Source organism: Staurois parvus, unplaced genomic scaffold (assembly GCF_062004578.1).
Source record: "Staurois parvus isolate SC_StPar_1 unplaced genomic scaffold, SC_StPar_1.0 ptg000425l, whole genome shotgun sequence".
NCBI classification, from domain to species: domain Eukaryota; kingdom Metazoa; phylum Chordata; class Amphibia; order Anura; family Ranidae; genus Staurois; species Staurois parvus.
In genome coordinates, this window is record NW_028318221.1 from 1,065,600 (window position 1) to 1,086,947 (window position 21,348).

Genomic DNA, 21,348 nt, shown 5'->3' on the forward strand with positions numbered 1-21,348 from the left:
TGTGGAACTCCCTTCCACAATCAGTGGTGTCAGTGAGAAGTATCTATAGTTTCACAAAAATCTTAGAAGGGCATCTTAGTGATTGCAATATGCAGGGATATGGGAATGATATTAACATAAACACACACACACACACACACACTGAACTGGAGGGACTGGTGTATTTTTCAACCTTACCAACTATGTAACTATGTAGACTTGAAAAATGTTTGGCAAGCTTAACAAATGTTGAAGTTGAGCATATCAATAACCAGCATATTTAAGCAAATGTATATGTGATGTTTCTGATAAACACAAGTTGCATCAATTGGCACAAGTGATGCAACTTGTGTGGTAATTGTAATAATGGTAATGATAAAACAGCAGGTTATATTAATCTAAAATTACATAGCAGAACAGCAAAGATTTATGTTCACCCATACAGTAAGCCTCAGAATGTTTGCTTCCACTGCTCGATCAGACCGCAGCAGATATAGCAAAAGTTGTAGAGCTGATTTTTACACACCTAAGCACCCTGACCTTCAAGACAGGTTAAATAGGCATTTCCCTCATTCAACTGGACTTAACCTAGGAGAAAGAGTTGCTGAGGCATAGGGAGGACCAAATTGCATCAATGCAACACTCATCACAGCAGCACAATTAACAGGTCTACATTATACACCATCACCAAGAGGACTTAGAAAACAGAATGCAATGCAACAATCATCACTTTGTAGGATTCCTGTAAAAGCTACATTTCTGGAGAATCTCCTAGCCAACACCCATGGAAGAGACAAATTCACCTCTACTCTTGTAGTGGAAAAAAGTACATTGTCGTCTAAAGTCACTAACCTCCAGGGGCCACATTAAGAGCATCGGAATCATCGGGAAGATACTTGAGAGTTTATTAAAAGACCGCATATATGAGTTTCAGCTAAAAATTAATACTTTAAGCAACAGACAGCATGGATTCACGAAAAACAGAAGTTGACAAACAAATATGATTTCTTTTTATGAGGATGTACGCAAAAACTTATGACAATGGAGTGGCTATGGATATAATGTACCTAGATTTTGCAAAAGTGCTTGCCACAATTCCCCACACATGGCTAATATGTAAAGTAAAGTTTACAGGCTTGGAAAAATCAGTATGTAAATGGATAGAAAACTGGCTAAAAGATCATATTCAGAGAGTAGTGGTTAATGATTCATACTCTGAATGGTCTGGGGTTGTTTGTGGTGGACCCCAAGGTTCAGTGTTGGGTCCTTTACTTTAAAATATTTTTAAATGATATAGGGTAAGGAATTGAAAGTGCCATTTCAGTCTTTGCAGATGACACCAAGCTGTGCAGCGGAATAATGTCCTTACAGGATGTCCCCAACTTAGGATCCATTCACATTTGCGTGACTCCAAAGCCACACTATTCCAGTGTGACATTGTAGCACGACTGACACGGCTTTGAGTGTGACTTTGATCTGACTTTACAGTCTCTGACACTAAGTCACATCAAAGTAATGCAGGCACCTTTTCAAAGTCATTGGGACTTTAAGTCACACCGATCTGAAAGGGTACTATTGAAAACAATGGGCTGTGACTTGCCATAGGACTTTGGACACATAAGCTGCACAAGTGTGAATGGAGCCTTACAAGCCGATCTCAATGCATCATTTAATTATGCAACTATGTGGCAAATGAGGTTTAATGTTGACAAATGTAAACTTATGTACTTGGGGGTCAAAAACACACATGCAACATACATTCTAAGAGAAGAGCAGCTGGAGGTGTCAGTGGTGGAGAAGGATCTGGGTATTCTGGTAGATCAGAGGCTCAATAATAGCATACAATGCCAAGCTGCAATTTCCAAAGTGAGCAAAATCAATTCTTGTATTAAGAAAGGTGTAGGCTCCAGAGAAAGAGATATCATTTTATCTCTGTACAAATCATTAGTAATACCTCATCTGGAATATGCAGTTCAGTTTTGGGCACCAATTAACAAAAAGAACATTGGGGAACTGGAGAAAGTACAGAGAAGGGCAACCAAACTGATAAGAGGCATGGAGGAGATCAGCTATGAGGAAAGATTAGAGGAACTGAATTTATTCTCTCTTGAGAAGAGGAGATTAAGGGGGGATATGATCAACATTTATAAATACATCAGTGGTTCATATAGTGAACTCGGTGTAGAGCTATTCACCCTGAGGTCATCACAGAGGAGAAGAGGGCACTTCTTTTTGGAGGACAAGATATTTACATTTGGAGGAAAAGATATTTAACCTCCAAATACGAAAAAGGCTTCTTCACAGTAAGAGCTGTGAAAATGTGGAATAGACTCGCTCAAGAGCCAGTTTTGGCCAGCTCACTAGATTGATTTAAAAAAAGGCCTGGATTCGTTCTTAGATACACATAATATAACTGGATACTAACATAGGTAAAGCTGATCCAGGGAATATCCGATTGCCTCTTGGGGGATAAGGAAGGAATTTCTTTCCCTTGCTGGAGCAAATTATATCAAGCTTTATTGGCTTTTTTGCCTTCCTCTGTATCATCAGTGGGTTCAGAATTACATATAATTATTTCCCTCCCCTTCTATTGGTTGAACTGGATGGACTTGTGCCTCTTTTCAACCAGACTAACTATGTAATGTTATTGCACAGAATAACATTTCTTTCTTGCGCTATGCTTTCTCTTTTGATACACAGCTGCAGTTAGTAAAACAAGCAACAAGTGGCTGATTAAAGACCAGGAGATTGGGGAAAATAGAGTGTAGATAGACACACTCTTTTAAAGTGTTTCTAAACCCAAAACAGTAAAATAAGCCTGTATTTGCAGTAAAGCATGGTGATATGCTCACTGTGGAACTTAATGGGTTAGTCCTCTGCATTGTGTAAAAATGCTGTTTGATCCTGACTTCTCTGATTCTTCCCTTCTTCCAGTGTCCCCCTCTTATCTCCTGATAAGACATATCGTGTGGAGACACTTTGCACATGCTCAGTTTGGTGTCTATTGCTATAGAGGACATAAGTGCGTGATATTTAAAGTGCAATATATCAATAAAAAACAGTGTACAAGGCACACAAATGCATGATGATATTGTCCATAAACTTAGTGTTAGGCACACCACAAACACTAATCAAAACATGCTCCTTTCGCCAGTGTAGGTGATGGGTGAGAATCCAAAATGGCTAGCGTGCCTGCTCACCTTCCCCCTGCGGCCCCCAGGGGCCAAAATGCCTTGCGGATCACCCCGGATCCTGCTTGCTCTCTCCAGGCTAATGGTTACTTCACAACTCTCTCCAGGCTAGAGAATACACCACAGGCTCCTACAATATCGCCTCCACCTTCCACTTATCCCCACGAGCCAGTACCAGTATGCACATATACATTCATGAAGTCATGGAATGAGAACACATGACACATGTTTTGATTAGTGTTTGTGGTGTGCCTAACACTAAGTTTATGGATAATATCATTATGCATTTGTGTGCCTTGTACACTGTTTTTTATTGATATATTGCACTTTAAATATCACGCACTTATATCCCTTTATAGGGAATCACTAATTGCCACGATATTGTCACTATCATTTATCTATTTTAGCATGTTATGTATATATGATATCTGTTTGGCACAGAGCCATATTTGTTCATGCTATACCTGGTATATGTATGTAGCGTTACACCATTTATAACAATATTCCGTTTTTTCACTCATGAGGAGAGGATAGGGTGTTAGCAGCTACCCTTAACATCTATATATAGCAGCACAGGGGGATTATATATATTTATTGCTATAGAGGTTTTTCTTTCTTTGGTGAGTGCATGTGATCAACACAGGGCCAATCAGCACTGTCCAGACAGAGATCAGGGGTTCTGCATCCTTCTAGAGCAAAATGAAAACCCCTCCTACAAGCTTTAACCAGTGCTCTGCTGGACACTGATAGAAGTCACAAGACTGCTCTAACTGCTGATGAGAAAAGATATTTAGCAGTTTATCTTTATTAAATTAATTGCACTTCCATGTAGTGTGTACTGTGGGAGACCAGATAAAGTGAATTCAGGGTCCTGGGTTTAGTAACACTTAAAATAGCTAGGCACATAAAGCAAATAGCTCCTGAAGAGAACTTGACAGAATGGATACCTCACTTTCCTCAGATGGCAGCATCCCCCACTAATGCTCAGGAGAAGAATTTAAACAGACTCTGCAGCGTGGCATATGAATGCTACAAAATATGGTTAAACCAAAAGGTAACACATATTTGCAAGTGTGTATGACTGTACTTTTTTAACTTGCAATTTGGGAAGCAGGCCCTTGCTGCCTAAAACCCTCCTGCTGCACTAGGCAGAACTGTGTCTAAGTTTTCTCTCTGTCACAGTCTTTCCTGACTTTGGTGGGGGGAATACAGAGACTACTAGAATACAGTGAGCCAAATAATTTTTTTTTTGTCACAAATAAATTGCAACAAAACTAAATAAAACTCACTTTTTCTTTTGAGTAATGTTAGTTTAAAAATAAATAGTGTGATTTAATTATTTTTTCTTTTTTTTACTATTTTATTTTTTGCACATAAAAAGTACACATTTTATTCCATAGTTTGTCCTGTTTACGACACTAAAATTATTATTCTGGTACAAGGCATTGCAAAATTATTTACAAATTAAATAAAGTGTTTTTTTCAAATTTGTACCTTTTTAAATGGGAAATTTGTAAATATATGTTAACCACTTCAATACCGGGCACTTAAACCCCCTTCCTGCTCAGGCCAATTTCAGCTTTCAGCGCTGTCACATTTTGAATGACAATTGCACAGTCATGCAACACTGTACCCATGAGATATTTTTATCATTTTTTTCACATAAATAGAGCTTTCTTTTGGTGGTATTTAATCACCACTGAGTAGTTTGGTTTTTTTTTTTGCTAAATAACACAAAAAACACCTGAAACTTTTGAAATTTTGAAAAAAAAAATGCACTTTTCTTAGTTTCTGTTACAAAATGTTGCAAATAAATAACATTTCTTCATACATTTAGGTCAAAATGTATTCTGCTACATTTCTTTGGTGAAAATAATAATAATAATTGAATTTGTATTTTTTTCAAATGTTTCAATTATTTTTTTATTTTTTAGTATTTTTTATTTTTTTTACTATTTTATTTTTCAGCACACTGTGACCAAAGCAATACAATGTTACCATAGTAACATTGAACTACTCTGGGCAAGTGATCAGGATTTTTTTTTTTTTTTAAACACATTATGATTGCTAATACCAATGTATTTCATTGATATTTGCAATCATTGTTACTGAATGAAACTGATTCATTCAGTCTTTTGTTGTGTTTAGCTGTGGATGGGCAAAGCTGATCACATAATACAGATAGGCTGTGATTGGCCTTGACCAGCTAACAACATATACAATGGATGGCATGACAGGAAGCCATCCATTGTATACAATTGACATGTGATCTGCTGTGATTGGTCACAGAGGTCACATGACACTGGCAACAGGCCGCTGTAGTAATATGTCATCGGCTGTATCCTGTGGACACAGCCCGTGACAGATCGCACCACTGTGGGGCCCTGCCGCCGCATGAGTGGCTCATTTTGACAGGATGGCATATGACGCCCAGTCACAACGGCGAGTGTCCCACCCACCTGCCAATCTGCTATAGTCCAGACGGGAAGGTGTTAAATTATTATTATTACATCGAGTTTATATAGCGCCAAAGGGTTTACTCAGCGCTGTACAATAGAGGGGGGGGGGGGGGGACAATACAATAAACAGAGCAGCAACAACAACAGTACACGAGGGGTTAGAGGGCCCTACTCTTTCGAGCTTACAATCTAGGAGGGAGGGGATAGTGGCACAGGAGGAAGTGGCTGTGGGGGATGGAGTGGTAGGAGGAATGAAGGAGAATGGCTGTTAGGTGAGGGAGGGGTAGGCTTCCCTGAAGAGGTGGGTTTTCAGGGAGCTCCTGAAGGTAAGGAGGGAAGGTGACAGTCTGATGGATTGGGGCAGTGAGTTCCAGAGGATAGGGGAGGACCTGGAGAAGTCTTGCAGTCGTGCGTGGGAGGAGGAGACCAGAGAGCAAGATAGAAGGAGGTCCTGTGAGGAGCGAAGGGTACGGGTAGGGTGGTACTTGGGAATCAGGTTGGTGTGGCAGTGTTGTGAATGGCTTTGTAGGTCAGGGTTAGTAGTTTGAATTTGATGCGTTGGGCAATCTGGAGCCAGTGGAGGGATAGGCAGAGGGGGGTGGCAGAGGTGGAGCGGTTGGTGAGGTGAATGAGTCTGGCCGCTGAGTTTTTAAATGTGTAAAAATATTACAAAAACAAAAAGTTTACATATTAATGGTTAATAAAATGTGAAAGGAAAATAAGAAAGAAAATAATATACTGTATGAAGATAGAAGGAGAATAAGGAGTTAATTAGGAATGATTAAAGTAAACTAAGGGTTAAAGAGTGGTTAAACTGAGGAACATTTTATTTCAAATTTTTTTTAACTTGTCAAGCTTTAACCCTTTTTTTACTGCCAGAGCGGTTTTTGCATTTTTTTGCACACGTTTAAAAAATATTTCAGGCCTGAAGATTACACAAAACCCCCAAACATTATATATTGTCTGAAAGAAGACACCCTAGAGAATAAAATAGTGGTAGTTTCAATTTTTATGTCACACAATATTACCACAAAGGTCTAGGAAATGTAAAATTTTCAGTAAAAAAACACACTAAAATGAATTTTAGGGCAATCAAAAGAAATACATTACCCAACTATTTGGTAAAGTATAGTCCATGTTGCTCTGAGTTAAATAGATACCCAACATGTCAAACCTCAAACCTCAATCGGGCGGCTTCTTCCACCTGACAGGCAGGAGCCTGCCTGTCAGTTTTAGACACAATCCCGGTGGCTGCGTACGGACCTGGCAGCGGAAGGTTTAACTGGCATCATCTGCAGATCTAAGATCACTCTGCACAAGAATGAAGAAAATTATACAAAAGTAACATTATGTTACTTTGTATCTTTGTATAGTGCTGTGTTGTTTATAAACACTGATTCAGACTGCTTTTTTGACAGCTGAAGCTGCCAACACCTTCTCTCAGTACTCAGCAATCCCAGCTCTGATTAATCAAAGCCAACAATTGCTGTATACGGGATGAGGGGGAGGGGTCCCAGCAGTAGGGCAGAGACTGGACATGCTACATGTGTCCTGTCTACAATGATGAAGTTATTTTTGGACCTGTGTAGCATGCCCAAAATCTGAAACTATTTAAGGGTTTATTCACATGTGCACATAAACCTGAACATCCGTGCAGAGGCAGAAGATTGTGTTTATGCACATGTTTTTCATGCAGCCACATGCAACCAGTCTGTCAAAATCAAAGACTAGGACTACAGACGTGTTCAGTGCTATGAGACTGTCCCCGTACTGGGATATGTAGTCCTTAGAAGCCAAAGTAAACATCACAGGAGAAGTTGCAAAGCATGCAGGAAATCTACATTTTGCAGAATACAATATTTTTGAAAAATATCTCTTGCTTGTGAGAATATGGTATGATATAAGCTAAGGATTTTCAAGTACGTTTACATCCACAAAAATTATGGATCAGATAAAAATGTATTGAAAGCAGTTGAAGTCATCCCCTCACCTCTCTCTCGGATGAAGTAGGCCAAGTACAGGTCTAGCTCTTTAACAGATACACTTATATGGTGCGGCTGAACACATAACTGTGGGTTAGAACAGTGTGCAGCCTTCATCAGTCTCTCGCCATCTGTACTTTCCAATGGAATGCCCTTGAAAAGGATCACCATCACAAGATCCAACCTCCACACTTTATCCGCTTGTCGAAGGCAGTCGATCCTCCGCATTTTGCCTTTCTGGTCTGGGTTGGAGAGGACACAAGTAGCAGCCTTTTTGCCAGTTATAGACAGCACAAAATCCTCACGAAATTCTGGCCTTATATCCTTACGAAGCTTTGCTAAAAGCCGGGAAGCCCATTTCTGCTTAACCTCAGCCTTCTCATTTAGCAGTTCATCTTTTACACCTCGTTCTTCCTCTTTAGTCATTTTTTTCTCATGTTTTTTGAAATACTTTCTTTTCCTAGCCTGAAGGTTGAACCAGGTGTAGGCAAATGCTCGAACATGAGGGAGTAGAGCTTCAATGAAGGGGTGAAATTCATCCTAGAAAAAAGAAAGAATAGGTTGATTTCAAGAAAGACATTCTTAACAAATTTTAAATGTCTTATTTTTCATTTGTCATATTTTTTTTAAATTACTGTACATTTAAGCAACATGCACAACCCAAGATTTTTGATCCAGAGAATCTCGGACTGACTTCTGGAGGTTCAGGAAAGAATTTATTTTTCTCCTATTAGACCAAATTGGACCAGAAAGTAAGCTTTATAACTCTAGTAAATTAACAGACAAAAGGCTGGAGAATAAGAATGAGCTAAGGTTGACAATGACATTGCCATATTAGGTCAATTATGTAACGAGCATCCCTGCCACTTTGTTACAAGCAACAATTCTGACGGAGATGACGGCCTGCTGTCATGTGACAATTTCTCACGGGTTAGGAACCTTAGCTCACCCCTAATAGAGAACAAATTATTTGTTTATAAAACTAACCGTTCACCCTAAGCCGTAAATGTAGGCAGTTTTTTTAAGTCCAATGAGCATGGAGTGTTACTCATACAACTATCTTACTCTGACACATAGTGAATCAAATAAATGTGTTACACTATCTCTTGTTTTGACTGTGTATATACAGTTAGGTCTGTGTATATTTGAACACAGGCACAAGTTTAGTTTTTTTCAGGTATTTACCAAAACATATTCAACCTTGAAAAAAAAAAGGGGGGGGGGTGGCTACTCTTAAGAGCTGTAATTCCTAAACCCTTCCTCCAATTTGGATGTACATACCCTCAAATTAAACCTGAGAGTGTGAACGTTCAGCCCATATTATATAACTATAGCTTTAATATGTTTTGGTAAATACCTGAAAAAAAATAAAATTGTGCCTGTGTCCAAATATATATGGACCTAACTGTATACCCCCCTACCAAGTAATCCTTATATTCAATACATAGGATTTGTGTATGTTTTAATCACTGTGATTTCTTGCCCGAGTAAATTAGTGTAAATGAGTAAACAGTAAGTTCCTAACAATTCCATGCTACTTATTGTCCCATTTTATACACACTGCCAAAATCCACAAAGTTTCTACACATCCTCCTGGACAACTGCCTATGACTTATTATTATTATTAATAAACAGGATTTATATAGCACCAATAGTTTACGCAGCACTTTACAACATAAGGGTAGACGGTACAATTACAATACAAATTAATACAGGAGGATTCAGAGGGCCCTGCTCATTAGAGCTTACAATCTAAGATTTACATCCTCTTGCTGATTTGGCAGATCACTTTCTACAATAGGTAATCACCAATATAACAAAGTATCAAGGGATTCTATATCTGTAATCCAGGCACAGCTTTACCTTGGCTGTATGTGATACATATTTAGTTACCCTTGAAGTTACATGTTTATATACTATCATTACTGATATGGAGGGTCTAGCTGCTGTACGTGAAGCACTAAGTGAATCACATCAGTTACCTCCTGCTGATCTTTTGATTTGCTTCAAGTTATTCTGACCCTTAAATATTTCAAATTTGAAAACAAACAATATCCTATTACAAACTTCCAAGACTGCTATGGATCTGAACATAGCTCCATTGTTTGCAAACACCTTAATGTATCAAAATAAACAATTCTCTAGCCCTTACTTGGTAATAAGATCTTACAAGTGGTATATTGATGATTTTCTGCTGATTTGGACAGGTACCTTTGAAAATCTGATATCCTCAATTGATCACATTAATGCACTCCCTACACCTATTTCAGTATCTACATGGTTGGTATAGAGTTTGAGACCAGATTGTTAACATGGTTTTATCATAAGAAGCCTGAACTTATCTAAACTCTCCGCTGACACCACCAATTGTGGAAGGGAGAAAACATTGATTAACCACCAATTGTGGAAGGGAGAAAACATTGATTACTTCTAGCGGCTATAATAGCTGCTAACTCGTATGTAAAATCTGACAGGTTGATTTTACCCAAGTTGATCGATTGATCAACTTGGGTACATTTATCCTGCCCATCCATAATTTGAATCTTGGCCAGTCCCTGCTACACCGGCCAAGATTCGAACCATGTATGGCTGGCTTAAAGCGTCACTTTTCCAGGAAGAATAAGTGTAATGTTTGGAGTCATTCCTCATAATCGAGATCCTCCAGCTCCCTTACTAGCTTTGTTGCCATTCTCTGGACTCTCTACCATTCAAGCACACCCTTCCTGAGGATTGGTGACCAGAAATGGATGGTACACTCAAGATGCGGTGTAAAGTAGTAGAATTATAGTTATGTCTCTTGAGTAAATACCATTTTCATTGCATGCTGATAGTCTGCTGGCTTTGCTTGCTGCAGCTTTGCACTCCATGCTATTGCTTATCTGTCATCTACTAGGACCCCAGATCCTTTTCCATCCATGATTCTGCCAGAGGTTGTCCCCCGTAACCTGTAACTTGCATGCATATTTGTAGCTCCCAAGTGCATTTTTTTACATTTTCCTATATTGAACCTCATCTACCAAATACTGTAGCTGCCCACCCCTCTCTTTTAACTAGGTCTTCTTATAAAGTTGCTATAACCTGTTGTAAAGTTACTCTCCTATTTTTGTATCGTCAGCAAACATTGAGATTGAACTATTCATTCCAACTTCTATATCATTTATGAACAAGATTTAGTCCAAGGACAGAGCCCTGGGGACCCCATTCACAACTCCAGATGTTAATCTCCACCCTCTAGACACGCTACTGTGACCAGTTTTCTATCCAGGTACATGCCATGTCAATGCAAAAAAATAATATTTTGAAAAATGAATCACTTGTGGAGTACTGTATAAAATGCCTTAGCAAAATCTAATTCCACTATGTACAAAGGCCTTCTTCTATCTAAATTACAGCTCACCTCTGACAAGAAAGGCTCTTCATAAATCTATGTTGGTTACTACTAATGATACTATTTTCATCTACAAATTCCTTGATATGATCCCTTATCATTCCTTCCAATAGTTTACATACTATTGATGTCAGGCTGACAAGTCTGTAATTACCATGACATTTGCTTTTCACCAGTCTGCTGGTACCTTTCCAGTCAGCAAGCTGTCCTTAAAATTTAAGAACAATGGTCTGACCATCACATTGCCAAGTTCTTTAAGAACTCTCAGGTGTAAGCCATCCAGTCCTGGTGATTTGTCCACACTAGGTTTTTCTAGTCTTTTTTTTGAGCACTGATTTCTGTCAGACACAAGGGTACATTCAACTTCAAAAAGTTATTAATATTACTGTCTCATTTATTTAACCCCTCACTTTCATTCGTATAAACTGTATTTAACACAAATGCATTCTCCTTCTCACTTGTGACAAAGTTCCCCTAATCTTTTATGAGGTCAATATGTTATCACCTTGCCTGTTTACTATTAATATATTGTATTTGAAAACATTTTTGTTTGTTTTTTTACTCTACTCAGCAATGTGTCTTTCATATTCTATTTTAGCTGTCCTGATTGCAATCTTGCATTTCTTGCTGTACTCTTGTAGTTTTTGAATGCCACTAAATATCCTTTGCTCTTATATTTATTAAATGACTGTTTTTTTTCTTGCTAATATGCCTTTTTACGTTACTGTTTAGCCATCCGGGTAGTAAACTTCTCCAAAAATAAATAAATAAATGAGCCCCCTGCAGGTTTTTTACATAATATGTTAGTATGCACCACATACTATCACATTATGGCAGACTTACCTGCAAATGGAGCAGACTTTACTACCGCTTTAAGCTCTCCCTCTTCTTCTCAGTATTCTTTGTTGCAAGAATTTGATCTCTTTTAGTGTCAAGGAGTATGAAGCTCTTATTAAAATTGCAGCTTTTAAAATGTAGGGTTCTCATTCATCATTTACTATAATTTATTGCAAAATTGATTACTCTGTGATCACTAATCTAAATTATCCCTTATTTCTACATCTGCAATCAGCTCTGTGTTATCAATAATAATTAGGTCCAGTAGAGCATTATATCTAGTTGGGGATTCCACCATTTGACTCAAGATATTGTCCTGCATTACTTCAATAAATGATAACTCGTTCCATTTGCCTAATGAAAATCAGGATAGTTGAATTCCCCCATCATTATAGCATTACCTTGCCTGCCTGCCATCCCTATGAAAGTAGATGAGTCTCCTTCTTTACCTTAATGTTAGGGGTCCTATAGCATATACCCACAATTCATTTACTGTTTGTTTTCCACCTTTCAAGCTCCAGCCACAAACACTCCACCTCCTTGCCAGCTCCATAAGCAATGCTATGCCTCATTTTCATGTTTCACACCCCTCCTTCTCTTCTACCCACCCTGTCCCTCCTATACAGGGAGTAACCTTAGACAATCGCAAGCCAGTGATGTGAGCTGTCAAACCAGGTTTCTGATATTCCCATGAAGTCAAAATCCTCATCCTATATCAGAAGTTCTAATTCTTCCATTTTATTAAAAGAGACATGTGGGAATTAAAATACTAATTATTTATACTCACCTTGGTAGATGCAGCATTGGTCCAATCTGTCCTCCACCCCCAGCTCCAAGTGATCACTTGACTGCTGATCGCTCAGTTCTCGGTCTTCAGTGAGCAGAAAGGCGGTGACTGTCAGTCACCAGCTCTCTGCACTGCCCCTCCAGCCTTCAAGGGTAACTAAATATGCATCACATACAGCCAAGGTGAAGCTGTGCCTGGATTACAGATATAGAATCGCTTGATACTATGTTATATTGGTGATTACCTATTGTAGAAAGTCATTGAAGACCCGAGCTATGGGGTGGGAGGGGGGGGAGCTGCTGGTTCAGTCTCCCATCAGCACGCTGAGAGGCTGAGCCAGCTGCTGAGCAGGCATCGGGGCAGATCCCGATATTAAAGTTGGGATCCCTCCAGAGTCTGGACTGGCTTAGTGCCGTCAGCCAACAGTGGGCTCTAGCCCACTATTGGCTGAAAATGGGTCACAGAAGTGCAGAACGAAGTGTTCACACACACACACACACACTCTATATACAGTATACACACTAATCAGCCATAACAATGTGATAACTGACAGGTAAAGTGAAAAACATTGACTATCTCCTTACAATGGCACCTGAAAATGGGTGGGCTATATTAGGCAGCAAGTGAGCATGTTGTCCCTGAAGTCATTGTTTTGAAAGCAGAAAAAAAATGGACAGATGTAAGGATTTGATCAACTTTGTAAAAGGCCAAATTGTAATTGCTACACGACTTTGTCAAAGCATCTCCAAAACTGCAGCTAATGTGGGATGTTACCTACCAGAAGTGGTCCAAGGAAGGCAAACTGGCAAACCAGCAACACGATCATGGGTGGCCAAGGCTCACTGATGCACTTGAGCAGCAAAGGCTGGCCTCTAGTCTGATTCAATAGAAGAACTACTGTAGGTTAAATTGATGAAGAAGTTAATGTTGGTTCCACTAAAAAGGTGTCAGACAGTTTATAGCAGTTTGCTGCATATGGGGTTGTGTAACCACAGACTGGTCAGGGTGCCCATGCTGACCAGTGCCCACAGCAAAAAGCCCCTGACAATGGCACCAGAACTGGACCACGTGGCAAAAGAAGGTGGCCTGATTTGATGAATCAAGTTTTTATTTTATATCATGTGGATATATAGAATTCTGGAAAACCTTTCTGTGAAACCAGATTCCTGGCATACTGGTTGTGTCATTTGTGATATGTATTAGCTAGATATCTCTTCCCCTCATCTCAAAGACTTCAAAAACAGAGGCTTCAGAGGTAGCGAGGACAATGTGAAGTCAAGAAGTAAGCTCTCTGCAAGAGTTCCGTGGATAATTGCAAATGACATCTCCAGGAAAGCAAGTTTTCCAGATGATCTGATCCATTTGTGGGTCAATTATGACACTAACAGATGTGGGTTTTTACTTTTGTTTTTTTATTTTTTTTACAAAAAACTGGACCCTTTTTACATATAAGGCTTAATTCACAAAGCTAAAACACCATTGTACAGCCTTTATTTTTATGTTATATAACAAGCTACAGATGTTTTCACAACCTGTAGTAAACTCTATTACATTCTCTACCAAATATCACTAGTTTACCATCTAGCCACCTTTTAGCCAAGTGGTCCATTGTTGACTTGCACATGGCACTACGATAAACTGTTTTCATATGAAGCAGTTACAGCAAACAGCTAAATATGTGCTATTAATATTCAAATAAACCTGACAGTTACATAGTTACATAATTAGTCTGTCTGAAAAAAAGTCCATCCAGTTCAACCAAAAAAAAAGTTATAATCCTATACCCACAGTTGATCCAGAGGAAGGCAAAAAAAAAACCCAGCAAAGCATGATCCAATTTGCTCCGGCAAGGGAAAAAATTGCTGCCTAACCCCCGAGAGGCAATCGGATATTCCCTGGACCAACTTCACCTATAAATGTTAGCATCCAGTTATATTATGTGTATCTAGGAAATAATCCAGGCCTCTTTTAAAGCAATCCACTGAGCAGGCCAGAACCAACTCTTGAGGGAGTTTATTCCACATTTTCACAGCTCTTACTGTAATGGGAACTGTATTTGCTCAGGCAATTATAGAGTCACATGTCACCTGAAATATGACAACTGCTGGCCTGTCATGTATCAAACTCAAACAAAAAAGGATCACTAGCAGGAACAATCTATTCACTATAGTGGCCTGGGGTACATACAGTCAGCGATGTACTGTCCTGGGTGCTGCCGGACTTCCCCTCTGGTACACTGAACTCTTGCTTGGCACCTCCACCATCCAAGCAAACACCTAGCATTTTTTTCCAATATATACAAGGTGTTCCCTGATTGGATGAGGTGGTGATCGTGACATAATGTGTTGCATATATTAAAAAAAAAAAAGATACAAAATCATGACATTTTGGCCCCACCTCTACAACCAATGATCGCTGGTTACTTCCAGTTCCTCTTACTTAGAAAGTTGCATGTGTTTTATGGATTCCTGAACTTGTTAATAAAGCATTCTATAACTACTCTGTCCAAGACTACAGAACAAAACAAGATTGGGGATGAGGATGTTTCTTTTATCTTTACAGCACCCTGCATCCATTCTTCTCCCTAAGGGGGGGCTGCAATGCCTTTTACTGCTTGGATTTCTATGTTTCAAAATTACATAATGCTGCTAATCAGGAGGGCTAACCTATTGTCAAAAAGCATATTTATTCACAGGGTCCTTACTCACAGAAGAACAGAGTATTTTCCATACTCTACCAGCAGCGGAACACACATATGATACAGTTGTTGCTGCATTAAAAAAAACTTACGTGCACCTAAAGTAAATGTGGTTGAAGAACAATATAAAAATTCCAGCGATGTGGACATCATAATGGCAAATCCAAAGTAAAATTTATAGGAGCTCAAAGTTAGTTGTTACTGCCACGTTTGGAGCTCTAACTAATAAAATGATGGGAGACCACTAGTAGAAAACCAGCAACATGGTGGGAGTGTTCATGGTGGGGTGGCAATGCCACGGCTGCATTGTAAGGGAGTAGATGAATGCTGTCACCCTGGAAAATGATGTACTAGGGATTGCATGGCTAATGAGGTAACTTTTTCAGTTAGTAAGAGCAAATGCCAAAAACTTCTTCCACTAGCAGTTTTTTACTATGTGTATACTGTCTACAGCATATCCGCAGTGCAGCGTACACCCCCTGCCCTTTTTATGGCCATCTGATGGAAGATGATGGAAGTGAACCTGGGTGCTGGGACAATGTAACTTCAGTGTATATGTATATGAGATATTATGAGTGGCTGTGCAATGGCAGAGCCGGAAGAAGACCAGCAAAAGATGTATTAGTGGCAACAGAACAAAGAGGGGGATCATTGCACCACTTGAAGAGGTCACACTAAGTATGTCATAAAGTGCAAGTATGCTGTACATACTTAGATATTTTGGCAATAGTCAACCAACTCCAGTAGCAATAAAGTCCTGCTTTACCAGTAACTGATAGCAGGGATCAACACTTTTTTTGGTGAGGGCAGGCTGTAAAACACCAAAAGGGGCATTTTTTATTTAACCACACACAGTAAGGGGAAATCAGTTTTAAAGTTGTCACCACAGAAGGGCAAAGGTAATTCAACAAATGGGAACAAAAGGTGCAGTGAAAACTGTATGAGATGGGATTTCCCCTCACTGTAGCCTGAATAGCAAGTAGTAGCAGTAAGACACCACTCACAAGGGCATTTTGCCACACTATATTACTGCTGCTGGGATTGACAGCTGCATGCGGATAGCAATGGTCGGTGAGCCCATACACTTCAGTGACAGGCTGTGAGTGGCTTTTTCCAAAACCAGTGATCACCACAGATGATCACGGCTGGTTACACAAGAAGTGTGGGTTTGGCAACCGCATCTATCCGCATGCAGCTGTCAATCTCATCAGCAGGAATCAGTAGATTCATGCCACCTGGGACTTGCAGAGTGGCAAAACACCTGTGCAATTGGTACCTTAGGCTAGGCCCTGAGAATATTCACTAAGGATCGCTGCATATGCAGCTACATGAAGTAGTGACTGCTCACAGAAATTTATAGCAAATTTATAGCTAGCATTAGCAATGGTTCATCATTGCATGATACACTACACTGTTTACCATGTATAGCAACCACCAGTGAGTAATTGCATTGAGATCACGGGCTATGTTCAGTATAAAATCACCCATGTGCACCCAGCCCAAACAGCAGGCAAAGTGCATGGGCATTACTCTGTAAATATTGCCGATTTTACCAAGTGAATTATGTTTAACTATTCAGGATAGTAATACACTCACTGTTGACATGAGTGATGAAATTGCTATACAAACTACAATCTGATTGCACAAGGTTGGGTTGAATGTTATAAAATTTAAACAGGCAACCTGTGTGTAAAAAACACTAGAAAGGAGAGATTTTAAAGCGTGTGTCCAGTGTTAAGCTGACCATAGAGGCATCAAAATTCGTCTGGCTCAACTATGGCCAGTCCTGTTCAAGAGCAGTTGATCTACTGATTAATTGTTCAAGAACTGGCTTGCTGGAAAACTTTAGTTTGATTAGCGTTGCAGTCAACAGGCTGCATTGCTAATCAGTATATTTTGACAGCAAAGGAGTCCAGCTCACTCCTCCACTATCAGAATAAAATGACACTGCAGGGGGAATTCAATCTTTTTTAGGTTTACCCTCAACTATTTTTTGTTGGCCTACCAAAACAATTAATTCAATTTATATCCAGTCAAGAAAATCCAAGAGGGCTATGCATGCATCCCAACATAAAACTGTAAACATACTACTATAAATGTGGCCCACGCATGACTGGAGGGATTCCGGAGATGCCGTGTTTGGCATAGCACGGACAAGCCAGGCACGCGCATGTCTGGAGAGCTGCCGTGTTTGGCTTAGCACCAGAGGTGCATTCAGGGGCTCCCACTACCGCCAGCCAGGTGCTGCACGGCTGGATCTTCAGTTGCACCCCCCTAAAAGCCCCCAGCCCACAACCCCCACTCTACCCCTGACACTGTGCCCAGCCATCTCCCATCCCTGCACTGTACACAGCCTGAACCAACAGCACAATCTCCCCCCCAAACAGCACATAGTTGAAATCCTATCCCCTTACATATTATTTTTTTTAATTCTAGCATGAATTTCACATCATTGCAAAAAAAAAAAAAAAAACAGAACCCATAAAAACAACAGTTGGGGATGAAGGAAAATGTTTAATGAAAATTGGACAGATAGCTACTTTTTTGTTGAGGCAAATGCTAAGGCACTCTGCTTAATTTGTAGGAATTTGTGGCAGTTTTCAAAGACTACAACATGAAAAGTCACTATATGCAAAAACATGCCACCCAATTCGAAGCCTATCAAGTAACGTGTCAGGACAAAACAGATTTGTTTATCAAAAACAGTGTCAAATATTACACACATTTTATTTTGCCCTTCATTTACATTTATAATGAAAAATATTACAATAAAAAAATTAAGTGTTGTTACTCAGATAGGCACTGTATATTATTTATATTTGTGATTGTTAATCGTGATCAGCTAACTTTCTTGTTATTGAGACAATTCCTCTTTTGCCAATGTGGCCCAGGGGAGTCAATAGGACGGACACCCCTGCTATACACTATAGTTGGTACATTTCAAAGAAATTGTACACTCAGATTACAACATGTATGGCCAGCTTTCTAATCTTCTTAAAGTCCAACTCCATGAATTTCAAAAAACTACAAGTGCCTAGGTATGTAAGGATTAAGGGATAAGTGTACCTCAAAGAATGTTGCACCCATAATTCTAGTGTAACATGTTCCAGACCTGTCCCCTGCACTCCCAGTAGCCACTGTCACATTTTGAAAATAGCACAGCTGTGCAGGGTTCTGTCCACACAGCCATGTCATTCATTCACAGCAATCTGTGAATGACAGAACTACGGACAGCTGATCATGTGATACACGTCATACAGTAAATGGCCAATCACGGCGCCCTTTTACCACGTGATCAGCTGTGTCCAATAACACAACAGATCACCAGGTAAATACAGTTGCTGGTTATCGGCTGCACTTTCCTCACACTGTCACAGCGTGAGGAAAGTACTGCCGATAACCGGCAATTGTCAGAGAAGTGATCGACACCGATCATCAGGGCACTGATGATCAGTGCCCAGCAGTGCTGCAAACCTGTGCCACACACCTGTGCCCAGCAGTGCCACCCATCTGTACCCATCAGTGCCACTCACCTGTGCCCTGCAGTGATACACACTTGTGCCCTGCAGTGCCTCCCACCTGTGCCCATCAGAGCCACCCACCTGTGCCCTGCAGTGCCACTCACCTGTGCTCAGAAGTGCCACCCATCAGTGCTGCCCAGCAGTGCCACCCATCAGTGCTGCCCAGCAGTGCCACCCATCAGTGCTGCCCAGCAGTGCCACCCATCAGTGCTGCCCAGCAGTGCCACCCATCAGTGCTGCCCAGCAGTGCCACCTCATCAGTGCCCATTAGTGCAGCCTCATCAATGCACATCAGTAAAGGAGAAAAATTACCTGTTTGCAAAATTTTATAATAGAAACAAAGAAAATTTTTTCTTCAAATTGTTTGCTCTTTTTTTGTTTATAGCGCAAGAAATAAAACACCAAGCGGCGAGTAAATACCACCAAAAGAAAGCTCTATTTGTGTGAAGAAAATAATAAAAATGTCATATGGGTACAGTGTTGAAGGACCGCGCAATTGTCATTCAAAGTGTGACAGTGCTGAAAGCTGGAAATCGGCCTGGGCAGGAAGGGGGTATAAGTGCCCTGTAGGCTAGTGGTTAAAGTGGTATTAAATACAAAAGCAAACATTGAATATATTGCAGCTTAACAATTCTTAGATGTTGTAGCCAGTAAGTCTGTTGGTTTTTAACAAAGCAAGCTGTCATGCAGAAATAGCAGTTAGAAAGTTGAGACAAGCCATTTACCACTGGCAGGGTGCATACAATGATCAATTTTTACGTAAAACCTTTATCTCAAAAGAAAAAAACTTTTGCAGTAACTGCTTATAAAGTGTTAGTTGGAGTTTGGCTTCAATTTTTTTAGTGTATCTAACTCTATTAGTACATCTAGCATTACCTTTACCCAAGACTGAAAATGCTGCTGTCCAAAGTTGTCTCTGTTGTGCCGTCATTAAGACAGAGGACACTCTAATAAAGAAGATGTGTTGCTGGGCAGATTACCAGGTGAAAACAGGGAGAAAAATGACTAAAAATAGAAAACTAATGCAGCCACCACATCTAATAATGTTGATCTGCCATATACAGCAGCGTTTTTCAACCACTGTGCCGCGGCACACTAGTGTGCCTTGAGATATTGTCTGGTGTGCCGTGGGAAAAATTGCAATTTCATCCGTAACATGTGGCCTCGGCTCACAAATAGACCAATCATTAGAACAGCAATGGGCAAACTACGGCCCGCGGGCCGTATACGGCCCGGCGGACCTTTTAATCCGGCCCGCGGAGCGTGATACTGTCAGGATGATCTGTCCCCCTCGACGTATCTGCGCATGTGCCGGAGATCGCCGATCGGCTGCTAATGCCTGAAACTGGCACATGCGCAGATACGTCGAGGGGGACAGATCCTCATAGGAGACAGATTTTCATGCTACACCGGAACGGCGAGAGGAACGCGCGGAGCAAAGGTAAGTGAATTGACACAGGGGGGGCTTGGGGACTTAATGTGGGGGATGAATTAATATGGGGGATGAATTACTATGGGGGATGAATTACTATATGGGGGATGAATTACTATATGGGGGATGAATTACTATGGGGGATGAATTACTATATGGAGGATGAATTACTATATGGGGGATGAATTACTATATGGGGGATGAATTACTATATGGGGGATGAATTACTATGGGGGATGAATTACTATATGGGGGATTAATTACTATAGGAGGGATGAATTACTATATGGGGGATGAATTACTATATGGGGGATGAATTACTATATGGGGGGATGAATTACTATATGGGGGATTAATTACTATAGGAGGGATGAATTACTATGGGGATGAATTACTATATGGGGGATGAATTACTATAGGGGGGATGAATTACTATAGGGGGGATGAATTACTATATGGGGGGATGAATTACTATGGGGGATGAATTACTATGGGGGATGAATTACTATGGGGGATGAATTACTATATGGGGGATGAATTACTATATGGGGGATGAATTACTATGGGGGATTAATTACTATATGGGGGATGAATTACTATGGGGGATGAATTACTATGGGGGATGAATTACTATGGGGGATGAATTACTATATGGGGGATGAATTACTATATGGGGGATGAATTACTATGGGGGATGAATTACTATATGGGGGATTAATTACTATGGGGGATGAATTACTATATGGGGGATTAATTACTATGGGGGATGAATTACTAAATTTTTTTAACATTTTCTAATGGTGGTGTGCCTCGTGATTTTTTTTCATGAAAAAAGTGTGCCTTTGCACAAAAAAGGTTGAAAAACACTGATATACAGTATTACATTTTTGGTTTTGGGTGTCATACGGATTTATATGTTCATTAACTCTAGGGGATGAAGAATAAGGTCTAATATCTTGCTCCTTGCTCTGGCAGGCTTCATAACTCTCCTTCTCTCTGGTTCGTGGGTGGTTCCTCCCATCTTAAAAATGCAGAGCCCTTTGCCCCCCCACTGTATTTGATGACATCATTGTG

The 21,348-nt window shown here is 40.1% G+C and overlaps 1 protein-coding gene across 4 annotated transcripts in view; it reads right to left on the reverse strand.

Annotated features, from left to right (window-relative positions):
- Positions 1–21,348, reverse strand: part of NFIC (nuclear factor I C) — a 160,506-nt gene that overhangs the window by 121,330 nt on the left and 17,828 nt on the right. For all 4 annotated transcript variants that reach the window (XM_089687412.1, XM_089687411.1, XM_089687409.1 and 1 more), the window contains exon 2: positions 7,620–8,151. In XM_089687412.1, the coding sequence (XP_089543538.1) occupies positions 7,620–8,151 (532 nt within the window). The remainder of the gene's footprint in view (positions 1–7,619; positions 8,152–21,348) is intronic.